At 38.9% G+C, this 13,344-nt stretch overlaps 1 protein-coding gene across 3 annotated transcripts; it reads right to left on the minus strand.

Annotated features, from left to right (window-relative positions):
* Window positions 1-55: 55 nt before the first annotated feature.
* Window positions 56-12,092, minus strand: etf1b (eukaryotic translation termination factor 1b). 3 transcript variants are annotated; one of them, XM_056247883.1, is made up of 11 exons: window positions 11,879-12,092; window positions 11,441-11,546; window positions 10,155-10,330; window positions 9,779-9,918; window positions 9,563-9,701; window positions 9,283-9,473; window positions 9,071-9,200; window positions 8,749-8,919; window positions 8,586-8,650; window positions 1,544-1,691; window positions 56-1,458 (listed from the first exon to the last, which is right to left on the minus strand). In XM_056247883.1, the coding sequence occupies exons 2-11, from the start codon at window positions 11,524-11,526 to the stop codon at window positions 1,376-1,378; spliced, it is 1,329 nt and encodes a 442-aa protein (XP_056103858.1). In that variant the 5' UTR covers window positions 11,527-11,546; window positions 11,879-12,092; the 3' UTR covers window positions 56-1,375. The 3 variants fall into 3 exon arrangements, with proteins under 3 accessions (XP_056103858.1, XP_056103857.1, XP_056103859.1); XM_056247882.1 differs by having other exon boundaries at window positions 11,441-11,549; window positions 11,879-12,089; XM_056247884.1 differs by lacking the exons at window positions 11,441-11,546; window positions 11,879-12,092 and adding an exon at window positions 10,478-10,715.
* Between the last annotated feature and the right edge of the window lie 1,252 nt (window positions 12,093-13,344).

The following is a 13,344-nucleotide window of genomic DNA, read 5'->3' on the forward strand; positions in this document are numbered from 1 at the left end:
TTTCAAACTCAGAATCAATTACAATAAAATAGCTTTGCAAAATAAACAAGCTAAGTGCAATTTGCAAACAATGAGAACGTTTAATGTCTGTGTCCAGATGTAACAAATGATTTATACAAAATAGTGACAGATCAAAGAAAATGAGAAAATATACAACATAATATTTGCTAAAATATTTTGGGCCCGTAATTTGGATATTTCTCTCCTTTTTCATTATTGGGCTATCTGTTCGTTTTAGTAGGCTTCAGAACACCAACCATGCCATAATTGTTAAAGGTCCAAAATATCACTTTCTATGTCTTTCTAAAAAACAATCTGCTAATAAAATATGACTGGACAAAATGGAAAGAAATTAGACGCTTGTAGTCTGTGGCAGGTCTTCTAAAAGGGAATGAAACAGCCAAACGTATACTCTCACACATCACAGTTAACACAGTAACCCCCCACCCCATAATCGGTCCGAAAGGACATTCCCATGCACGTGTTCTGCCGGTAAAGTCATCGTATACCAATGAGTGCTGAAGGCTCGAGCTAAGATTTTTCGTTCAGAAACAGCAGGAGGCTGAAGTTACGGTCCAGATGCTGGTACACTGTGCTCACATCTCACAAACTGCAAAGTTCAGGCACTCATATAGTTTATTTCGAGAAGTAGCATCTCCTGGGGGCTGAGGAAAACAAGCGAGGGAAATGCACTGTAAAAGACGGTTCTCGGTCTTCATGGAGGGATGGGTCCAGTTACTAAAATGGTCCATTTGAGAGCAAGACACGCCTCAACGTGGGCACAATGCGATGGGCGGAGCGGGGTGTACCGCTGGCTCAGAGTGCACCACCACCACTGGTTTACAGCAGAAACAAGGCAACAAATCAAGTCTGGACTAACCAGGAAATTAAAACGCAGGCCTAGCAATGGGCTTGAGGTGGCTGGGTAAGCAGCACTGGTCTAATAGCTTGCTACTGCTTTCTTCATACACTGAATAAGAGAAAATATAATACATTTGAATAAAATACAACAGCAGCAGATGCCATTATAAAAAGAGAGGCAAAAGGAAGAAAGGAGTGAGATTGGAAGGGAAGAAAAAGTAGATCTGAAAGCCTAGAGTGTTTTGTGAAGAGCTGAGGCAGGACAGGCAGACGGGCCATGATGTTGCGATGACCTGATAATTAGTGGAGATGAGAAAACTCCACCTCTTCCAGTCCAGAGATGGAGTCACTGTATTCTAAAGCCAGGGACGCGCAGACCATCCGCCATCATCTCAAATTCTTAATCTCCCTCCTGCTGATTCCATTTCCTTCGCTCCCCTGCCGTTTGCGGGGTAGGTGAAGGGGGGGTGGGGGGAGGGATCTTATATTTGAATTTTATGTCAGTCCCGACTACCTAGTAGTCATCTAAATCAAAGAACTCATCATCCTCTCCCTGGTACTCCATGCCTTGGAAATCCACCCGGTACCTCAAGATTCCTGGGGGGGGGGGGGGGTGGGAAACTATATTGATAAAACAATATTTTTCCATTTCCTAACAAATCAAAATCTGTGGAGTACTTACCACCGATGCCTCCGAAGCCTTTCACAAACTGTGAGCCCTCCTGACTTTTGTCTGTAACTATTTCCAGTGTGGCCCCAAACTTCTTGTAGTTATTGGCGAACCACTCAAGCAGTGGCATGCTCTCGATCAGCTCATGCTCCTGACCAGTCTAAAACAAACACATATGGTACCGTCAACATTATACATTGGCACACATTGGTTATAGTGCAAAGTAAATATTACGCGAAAGGGATAAGTTATTAGTACAGCCAAGTGTGCATGTGGTGAATGCATGGATCCAACACTGATACACGTTACCTTTCTCAGCTGTTTAACATATACTTAAGACATAACCGACCTAAGGGTTAGTTCACACAAAAATGGAAAACTCTGTCATTAATTACTGGTTTGTCGTTCCAAACCAGTAAGACTTTCGTTTATCTTTGGAACACAAATGAAGATCTGTTTGAAGAAATCTGAGAGCTTTCTGTCCCTCCATAGACAGCTAAGCAACTGAAATTAACGCTTCAAAACTTTCGTAAAGAGATCATAAAACTAATCCATATGAATTGAGCGGGGTAGTTGGGGTAATCTGATGAACAGATTGAATTTGGGCTTTTATTCATATTTAAACATTGATCAGCGAACATCAACAGAAGCTCAACCGAACCTGCTTGAAGCACAAGAAAAAACTTCTTGCTTAAACTCAAACGTGCTGTGAAAAACCACGATTCACCACCCACGGTACGCATCGCGATACTCTCATGACGTACAGAACGCTGCCCGCCCCCTGCTGCCCCACCCAGCCCTGGCCCATTCTTGAGGTTGACCACATTACCTCATGACAAAACAAATTTTTCTTCCTTGACATTTGATTTATTTTTGTGTCTTATGTACAAGACGAATACAAGACCAACTGTCATATAACCACCAATAATTGCAATAAGCTAATAATAATCACTAACTTATTAAAGGGTCATGAAACCCTAAACCCAATTTTCTGAGATTTTAACAGAGGTATATGCGTTGAACACCATTGAAGACAATGTTAGCATCTGTTAGATTTAATAGTAGGGGGAAAATGGTTAAATTTGAGTTTTTCCCCGCTATTTTTGTCTTCCGGGTTAAAAATCTTCATCTTACAGAGCACTGTAAGTGCTCTGATGACTCATCGGTGTCTCAATTATTCATGAGAGTTTTCTTATCCTATGAGAAGACACTGTCTCTTAATTATTCATAACACCACGTGGATCTTTCCAATGACGGACATGTCAAACTGTGATATCGCGCAGTAGATGAGAGAGGCAATCATGGGATGCACGTGTTTGTTTTCGTGGTGCAAAAGTTCCAGTACGTTGCATATCTTTCCCCGCGAGCGGTTGTGGGCAGTTGGTTTGTCATCAACCCCGGACACTTCAAAACTATGTGTGTGTAGCAAGCATTTTTCGAGCAAGCTTCGAGAACGGTGGACTTCGGCCTTGTTCACCAATCCAGGTTGTGTCTTGCGAGTGATGCGGTACCAATTCCCGAGGACTTTTCTATCCCTTCAGAGGTATGTGTGTGTCTAAAATGTAACCCTGACCGTTTTACTTGCCTTAGTTTTGTTAAACCTCTGGGGTCGTCAAACGCGCCGGCGCATTTTGCTGGATTTTTTTCACATAGCAGAAAAATAGACTTAAAAATACTCCGTCATTTATGGTCATACAGACTTAAAGCTGCAGTCCGCAGTTTTTCCTCTTTGTCGCCATCTCTGTTCGAAATCTGCAATTGCAGTCATTCGCGGAATTATCAACTTTACGGATGAACACAATGTTTGAGGAGAGTGTGCGGCTGTCAGTCACCGCGCCGGTGTGGATACTTTTTAACCCCAAAAAGCTACGGACTGCAGCTTTAAGAAATATGAAAAAATAAACTGTTAAATGTCTACTTTTTTATGTCCACTTACAATCGAAACAAAACATTGTGCTTTTATAAAATAAAGAAAATAAACAGGCTGTGCTTTCTGCCTCTCCGTGAACTTTTTTTCTGGAGCAAGTCTCTAAACTTAAACAAAACTAGGGATGCACCGATCCGATACTCAGTATCGGTACCGGCTCCGATACTGCCATTTTTGCCGGATCGGGTATCGATCAGACGAGGCCTATCCAAATCCGATATTGTGCGTATACTATTCAGTGTTATTGTTAAGCCCCTCAAAAGGCACAAAAACATTCGTGCACTCTATTATAAGTGTTCTGAAGCCATTATATAGTATAATGTGAGATAGAAATTAATATTTAAGTCATTAAATTCAAGATCACGTAAACTTTTCCCTCCGCTGCGGCTGTCAGTCATTCGCCATTCAGCATTTAACAGCCCGTCGCGTTCGGTTATGATAGTCAACACGAGGAAACTCTCTCCAAGATGATTCAATGTTACTATTATTATACTTGATCTGTAGATAAAGGTCTATGGTTTCGCATTAAAACAAATTTATCTTGCTGGACTTTATTGCTGTAACTTCATCACGTTACTTTCTGCCGGGCGTCTGTTATAAATCACAACAGTGTAGAGTCAGAGCACTATAATTGTTCTTCACGCGCACAGTAACTGAAATTTAAAACTGTTAAAAGAAAAGGCTCAAGAAACTATTGCATAGATAGATACAATACACTATTAAAGCTGCCGTCGGCAACATTTTTTTGATCATATTCAGTAGGGGTGTAACGGTACACAAAAATCATGGTTCGGTACGTACCTCGGTTTTAAAGTCACGGTTCGGTACGTTTTCGATACAGCAAAAAGTACGAAATGCCAGAGAAATTTCCTATTTGTTAAAAGAAAAAATATTTTTTAAATAAGTTGAGTTTTCCTACATCTTGAAACTTTCAGGTTTATAAATGGGTGTCATCTTTGAAGGATGAACAAATAATGTTTTGGTCATCACCAATGTTCCCTCTAATTTTTTTTCTTGCTGAGCAAAACTTTTTTCTATTGGGCGGACATTTTTCGCCACCTGAGCAAAAATATTCTTTATGCCTGACCTGTACAGCATACGTAGAAACACAATGGTTTCAACATTCAGTTGTAACTTTTAACTTGAATGTGCCATTTCTATGTTATTTGACCCTTGATGTAACTTATTGGTATTAAATCATATTTTCGAAAAACAAGCTTCTTAACAAATTAAGAAGTCACTAAATGAAGCACATTTTAGGTTACCTGATTTTCTTTTTTTTTTTTTTTACAGTGCTGTTAACTGTACAGTCTTTAGCAAGAAATTCTATGAAAAATAATTTACAAAATCTTCTGCAGGACAGTTCAATTCTTTACAATAATAGAATATAGTATGGAAGAAAATTAAGCTGTTACACTGAGATGGTTTGGGAAAACCATAAAGTGTTTTTGTACAGTGAATTAATTGTGTACAGGAAGCATTAAATCATCAAAGTTAAATGATTGTTTATTGCTTATGAATTTCCAATATTTTCTTTAGCAGGGGGTTTCAAACCTTTTAATGGCAAGGAGCCCTAAACAATACCCTTGTGAGATTCTTTATTTAGGATTATAATATAATAAAATATAGGCCTAATATAATATAATATAAAAAAACGAATTGAAGTATTTGAAGTGATATAATATATCAGTTTAAATGCTTCAATTTGTTTACATATTATATTATTATAATATGAAAACAAACTGAAGCATTTAAATAGATCTAATAGCTAAATATTTTCAAGAAAAGTGAATGTGAACTCTTTTATAATCTAACCATCCCTGAAACTCCCCCACACACAAAAACATCTATTTAAACTAATGTATTTTGAGTTTGCACGCGGGTGGGTGTGTTACCGTTCTGTGTTCATCAACCGTTATTTCCACCACTTTAATCAAACCACTCTTCTTTAAAACATGATGATGTGATTTTATTGCACATCTATGAGTTTCTCGTTGCCTCTCGTATTGAGCTATTTGGTCCGCACACACGACTCACTGCCAATCACACGGGCTCACATCATCTTTCTATGAAACCTGTAAACTGCATTCACCAGTTTTCACTCTATAGCGGTTGACCAGAGCACTGAAATTATTTCTCACTTAAACTACAATCAAATGGATTTCCCCACACATTTCGCGTCAGTCATCTGCGTGGCATTTTATTCTTTTCTCCGCGCCGCCGCTTCAGAAGTGCGCGGCCGCGCACGCGCGCAGCTTAGAGGGAACATTGGTCATCTCATTAAAAATAACATTTAAATATTTGTAGAGTTCAGATGCAAAAGCCATTTGAAATTTTCTTCTAGAATGATCATTTTTGATCTTCCCGTGAACCGGAAGTTGCAAACGACTTTTCTCCAGTGTTGTGACGTATTTCCGAGAGAAACGGAATACTAAATGAGGCAAAATGGTGGGCGTGGCTTTTTTCCCAACTAGCACCTGATTGGATCTAGAAAAGTAGGTGTTTTCATTCAGCCTGTCAACTGTCAGTTGGAGGGGCGTGATTACGGATGTTAAGAAGACGCCCAAACCGTGAAACCTACGTCATCAGGCAAGGTCCTCCAACGCAGAGGGGAGGGGAAATTTCAGATTTTGATTAAAGATTAGGAAGCCAAAAAATTTTTGTGTGGATTGACTTGCATGGATTAATTGTTCACCACAAAACGATCAATTTTGGCAAACAAAGTAAGTATGGTCAATTTTGAATTCATGGGGACTTTAAGTTCAGTAATTTCACTTAAATGGCAATGAAGATTACCTATTAATTGTCATTTGAGTGAAATTACTGAACTTAAATATACAAGCTTCATAAAAATGATCATTCTAGAAGAAAATTTCAAATGGCACTTAGAGGCTTTTGCATCTGAAGTCTTCAAATATTTATTTATATAATATTTGAGTTTTGAAGTGCTGGAAAAAGATGTGTGAAGTACTTGAAAGCATTTCACTATTCCAGCCAAACTGGTTACAGTTATGGTGAATGTTGCTGGTGGACGTAAAGTATTACTGCTACTAACTTAGTTAATTCACGGCACAATATTTATCCTGGTGTCCACGTCAGCGCTGTTTGATCTAATAGAGATCTACGGTTAATAACGGAGAAATGTGAATGCTTCTCACTAGATCTCGCAGTGCTGTTATTACTTCAGTGGCGAATTCAAATGTTTTCTTTACTGGATCTCTTAGCGCTGTTTAGTAACAGTGTCGCTTGATCGAGATCGGCTCGCGCTGCACAGATGTTGCTGGTCCGAACTCCGAACTGATAAACGATCCGTGAAGCACATGAGTAGCGCAGTTTCGTTCCGCTTTCTTTACGCTTGCCATTTGATGTTGCGCAACGTTGTGGTGGTCGCGCCAGTGCGAATTTTGTCGGTAGGAAAAATGGTCCAAGGAATCGTTCGGTTTGTATGCGTACCGAACCGGAAGCCTCGAACCGAAACGGTTCAATACGAATACATGTACCGTTACACCCCTAATATTCAGTGAAATCGACACTATAATCCGACAGAACAACATAAATAAAGTGGTTTTAGAAAAAAAAAAACGAGCTTCCAACTCCACCTGGACTTAAGCTGAATTATTTTAATTTTAAATGCATTTATAGTGAGTATATAAACAAATATATATTTTATAATGACATTATAATTATACATGTACATTAATATGGTTTAAATATAATTACTATTACTGTAGGCTAATATAGGCCTATGTAGCAGGGCATTCAGTTACGTTTGAAAGGACAAAAATAAGATGTCAGTGTTTTTCATTACACTTTAACTTTGCCAGCTATAAAAAAAATCTAGCATTTCCTCACGTTTTACCACTGAGTTTTAGTGACAGTTGATATGCATGGGCCACTGGCCGATGAGTTATCCCGCCCTCCCCTCTCCCCTGCCATACCACACCCACTCCCCTCCCTTCTTCTCACAGCCATCCACGCCCATTTACGTTGCATTTTTCCAAAAGATTGTGAGCTAGACTTGAGCTGAAAGAGGGGGGGGGGGGGGGGGGGGGGGGGGGGTTCATGACCCTTTTATATATCTCATTTTACAGGGAACATTTTTAATATTCTACTCTTATAAAAGGAGTGCTCTTTACTTGCTTTGTGCGATTCAGTCATAATTTGACAAAAAGTTTGTTTTTCATGAGACTTAATTGACTTTTCCATGTATAAGGGAAATGGCTAACAAGTCATTAAGTGCTCCTCTGCTGCCATCTACTAGTTATAGTGGTATTTTCATGTCTTTTTTTTTAAGCAACGAAGTGTTAGTTCTCCTTCATCTATCATCTTTAAACTTTTAGTTTTACAAATCATCACATTAGAAAAAACATTAAAATTGATTATTTAGATTGTTGGAAAAGTGTAAAGCACTTGAAAGTCATTAAAAACGACTCGAATTTCACTCTCAAAAGGTTGTACGAAGCCTGAGGTGAATAACGTAAAAACATTTGATTATTTCTGCCACAATACCATGGTTACAGTTAGTGTTACTACATGAAATCCATGGTGAATGTTGTGGATTGAAAAGCCTTCTATAACTTGTTCGTTCATGGCACAATGTTTCTCTTGGTTTCCACATCAGCTCTGTTTGATCTAATATCTGTGGTTTATAACAAACATTTTCTCCTCACTGGATCTCCCAGCACTGTGTAGTAACGGTGTCGTGTGATCGAGCTCGCGCTGCATTGTCTAATATTGGTCAGAGCTGATAAACAATCAGCGCTGCGCAGAAGAAACTTTAACATCCATGGAAACTTTCCTTTGCACAAAGGGCAATGTATTCAATGTAGTCTCAGACTTTAGGATCTGCAATGTATAATCCTGATAAATCAAAACAGAACTACAATGAGCTTGGTACTAATTGGCGGATAAAACCCTAAAGATCAAGGGTTTTAACTCAAAGGCTGCTGGTCTCATTTCAGGCCATGAGATCATCAATGTTTGCTTAAGTATGGCCCTTAAACTCAGTCATTCAGGGGAAAGAGTTCCAGACATTGGAGCATCTGCACTACTCTTTTATAATAAATAAGAAAATCTGCTGAATAACATACAATTAATAATCTGAATTTAGTTGACAGTTTTACATACCTCTTTGTCAGTGAAATGAGACTTGTCCTTCTCCTGTTCTGGTGTCAGATAGAGTGTCTTTTCATCTGATAAAAAAAGCAATGAAATTAAACCGAGAAAGGAACCATTTTATATTTTGCACATAATTGTGCAATTGCACATACAAGAGTGAGGGTGTGCATACCATTTTCTGGTGTAGTATTTTCTCCATGACAACGTAGGACGTAACGCATAGTGTCCAGGTTCTCGTAAACTATAAGGATCTCCACCGCTCCCATTTCCAGCGCTTTGAGCGTGTCTTCAACTCCAAAACAATACTTCCCTGTGTCCTGACTGATCTCATCAAAATATCGTCCTGAAATCAGAGACACAAGTCACTACACAAGAAAAAAAAAAAAAAAAAAAACATAAAAACTACTGAAAGCCCAGTGTTTTGGGCCACAAAAAATGTTCCCAGCATGTCTATCACCTTTAACAAGCCTGTAAATGCTTCTTGGATTAACTACCTATTAGTTTCTTTTCTTGGATGAACTTGACATTGGAGAGCACTTCCGCTGAGAGCTCAATGGCCTGGTTGAAACCGTTTTCTCCTCCATATGATATGTCAACCAGCTTGAGAACCTTTGCTTGTAACCTCTACATGTAGAAGAACCAAAGTCAGAAAAGAACCAAAACTCTGAATTAAGTTTGCAAATCATTTGATGCTAAGAGAACATACTGGATCAAACATGTCTGACTGGCTGAGCTCCGTCTTGAAGTCGGCTGATCCGGCAAGAACCAGTCCTGCCACGTTGACCTTGTCATTGGACACGAAGAGTTGCACAGCAGTCTCCGCTACCTTACGCACATAGTTATGTCTCTTCTCCATCCTCAAACGTGCAAATCGAAGAGCGGACTGTCCTCCTCTACCTAAAAGAAGGTTAAAGGAAACAAGTGGGTGAATTCAAAATCCTATAAAAGAACAAGAGTCACAACAAGCGATTTGAAGACACGTTTACCATGTTTTTTGGGCAGGTCCACGGTAAATTTGTGCAGCACCTCCCTTGTGTTGCCTTGTAAAGTCCCAAACAGGGCACCACTACCATCAATCACAATGAAGCCAAACTTGCTGTCATCTGACAGCAGAGCAGTTAGGGCCTGTGAACAAAAAATTACAATAGTTGTTACGAAAGATAGGATAGATTGTTAAATAAATAGACAGATAGATCATTTACCTCAGTATGGAACTTGTTGTCACATAAATACAAGGATGTGTTGATTGGTTTAAAAGGCTCAAAATCAATGTTTACTTTCTTCTCTTTGCCTTCCTCAGTCACAATGGTGCCACAATACACCACCAGGCCATTAGGAGGCACTGCAAGATAAACAGCAGACTCGTGTGAGGGGATCAGGAGAGACCACACCTAATGAAAAGATTCAATCAAGCGCCACTCTCTATCATACCCACACAAACACACCACATGTTTATGAACTGCCAGTTTAATATTTGAACAGCACCAGTTTGGATAAGTTAAACATACCAAGTATAATGAAATTCCATCATCTAAGAAGATAAATGGCTCTTAGATTAAACTAAACCCACATATTTACCTTTGTTGTAGAGTTTGAGTCTCTGCTGTACGGAGGTAATGGCTCCTAGAACAGACAGTCTGTTGACTCTGCTCTTGATGTTCGAAGCCGTGCCGAACTCATCGGCCAACATCTTAGCAACACGCGAAATCTGATCCTTGGGTGGGATGATGAGGGATATCATACTGGTGCCATTTCTGAGGAAGAAGAGAATAGACAAGTCTGAGACCTTTTCATGAACATAATAGTACCGTTCAAAAGTTTGGTGTCAGTAAGATTTGTTTTTATGATCATATTGTGAAATATTAAAAATTAAAATAAGTGAATTTATTACGTGAATATACTTATAAATGTAATTTATTCCTGTGATGGCAAAGCTGAATTTTCAGCATCATTATTCCAGTCCTCAGTCACATGATCCTTCAGAAATCATTCTAATATGTTGATTGCTGCTGAAGAAACATTTCTTATTATTATCATCAATGCTGAAAACAGTTGTGCTGCATATTTTTGTGGCAACAATACATTTTTTTCAGGATTCTTTGAATAGAAAGTTCAAAAGAACAGCATTTAAAATAGAACTCTTCTGTAACATTAAGTGTCTTTACTGTCACTTTTGATCAATTTAACTTACTGTTCCCTTGAACAGTAACGTTACTGAATGAGCATCATGCTAACTTGACATCTAAACTGTTTATGAGTAACTTATATTTGTCAAGGTATATTCAGTACATTTGAGTCAACAATAAATGGGTAGTTCATCACTTGAAAAAAGAGAAGATAACTGAGGATGTCATTATGTTCAACATTCACTTTCATTGTAAAAACGATGGAACAACATACATACGTCCTCAAGGCGACTGGTTGAATAGCTATAGTACTCTAAGAGAACTACAACAACGATGTTATCGAACCGTAATAATAACATCTGACATTTAAAAAAATACTAATCTTCTCACACACACAAAAAAAGAAGATATTTAGCAGTCTCTCCCATAAAACACACGTCACCTCCACCAGCCCGTTTTAAAGCGTCCTCTCGAAGGTGCTTGACATTTCAAACGACACCACATATAAGTTAACATTTCCCGCTCTTTATCCCACAACACAATATTTTGGAAATAAAGAGCTGTACAATGAGCGGTCCCGTTCTCCTTCCACCATGCTTCTCTCTGCAACAGCTGTTAGCAAGCTGGTTAGCATGTGGTCCCCCCCAAAGAACGAATCAAACCGCACACTAGGGGTGTTATTATTTGGCATTCGACACCTGTATACAAATATACAGGATCTGACAGAGCGAGTCTCACCCCCTGGCCGCCTCAAGGCTTTTGATCAACTTCTTAATCTTCCAAATTTCCACGTTCCTGTCCGCTGCGCTGGGGTCGTCCGCCATCTTCCTCGCGCTGTCTGGACCTGCTGAAAAAGAGAATCCAACTTTAGCTTGCTAGCGCGAAGTGCTTGAATTGTCAGAGATTTTAAAGGCGGATCATTCACTATGGAAATCTGAATGGACCGGACAGAATTGTTACTTGATTAAAAGAAGGCTTGTTGTGGGTGGAAGAGAAAAGAGCGACTCAAGTTTGATGGGCTAACGCAGCCCTGCGCGCGGGCCTCTCGCGCCCGAAAACATCCCTGCTGCCACGCGCCGCTCGTGCAAAACCACCCTTTTGCAATATTTTATCTTCAACACGTGATTAAAATAATCAAAGCGATTTTATTAACTGACATTATTGCAGCGTACTCACAGACTCGAAAGATCTGCTCCGCCGCGTCCGTACGGCAGGTATTTTGTGGTCCAGAACTCGCTCGCCGCTGTTTCCCAGTGACGTGATGTACTTATCGTTAGCAGCCGGTTTGGTCTTGCTGCGCGTGGTGCTTCGATGGAGGCTCACGTGGGGAAAGGCAGAAATTCCATTTAGTATCACTTCCTGAAAACGCCACGCGTGGGGGTGTAGTTTGAGATGCGTTATTGGAGGGTTTTGCTGTCAAACAAAAAGGGTGGAACAATGACTTTTGAGTCTTATTAGAACTCGGCGAGCCTTCGAGGTGGTGTTTGGGGGTGATTCGTACGAAAACGTTCAGGACAGGGCAGGGCTGCGTTTCTCAAATGCATCGTAAAAAGACAGAATTTGGCACCAGTGGTCTCTACGATCAACTTAGATCACGATGCCTTTTGAGAAACGCAGCACAGGCCATGTTTCGCCCTTGTTTTTGCATCGTTTCGCAATATTTTCCCTCCTTTATTATGCTACTGTAATGCACTTAAAAAAAAAAAAGTTTTCATAAATGCTTGTCATGAAAATAATGCCAAAACAATTCTAAGAATGGGCTTAATTTTCTTTATAAACAAAATATTACTGCCAATTTCTTTTGAAGTAACTGAAACGACTCTGGCCCTTGACAGATTTTTAGGATGCAGTCTGTGGGAATGACAGACATTATTGTCGTTTTTTTCATTTGTTTCAAAAAAAAAAAAAAACTGTTTCTTTATTTAAATAACAACCAGAGAAAATGTGACATTATTTTACAAATATTAAATTAGATTCTTTTTAATTATTGTACCAGAAAATTAAGCACAACCAGGAACTTTCAATATAATTTTATTTTCATATTTAAAATACATTATAATAATGTTCAGTAGGCTACTACCACACACAGACCTGTTGTTTTCATGTTCTATTTGACATAAAAACCAACCCTACTATTAAGATAATTTTGCATTGTGAGTGACATTTTTCCAAGTAATTGGAATTTAAGTCTTAAAGGACTTGAAATCAATGAAATGAAATCAAAATGTTATTTATTTTATGGAATATTGCATTATTTATTATAAATTATTTATCTGTGCACCATCATTATTTATAATTAATTCACATCACATCAAATAACTTTCAAGAACCCAAGGTCGCTTCACAATGTAATACAAATAACAAACAAATAGCAAACAAACAACAAGCGAACAAATACAAAGGTCATCGGCTTACGAGAGACAGAACAGTTGGAAACAAGCATACACTGGTTTGAATGAAAAGATAGAGATATTGCATTATTTATCAAAATATGCTATTATGACAAAGTATGTAGCAGGTAGAGTTGGAAAAGTGTAGAACAGAGAAAACAGTGATGAGGATAATGATTTATAATGATTTATTGGGCAAGCTTGAAGAAATGAGTTTTCAGATGTTTTTTGAAGGACCGGATGTTGTAGTTC

Source organism: Rhinichthys klamathensis, unplaced genomic scaffold (genome assembly GCF_029890125.1).
Source record: "Rhinichthys klamathensis goyatoka isolate OS25496 unplaced genomic scaffold, OSU_Roscu_1.1 h1tg000050l_1, whole genome shotgun sequence".
Taxonomy (NCBI): Eukaryota; Metazoa; Chordata; class Actinopteri; order Cypriniformes; family Leuciscidae; genus Rhinichthys; species Rhinichthys klamathensis.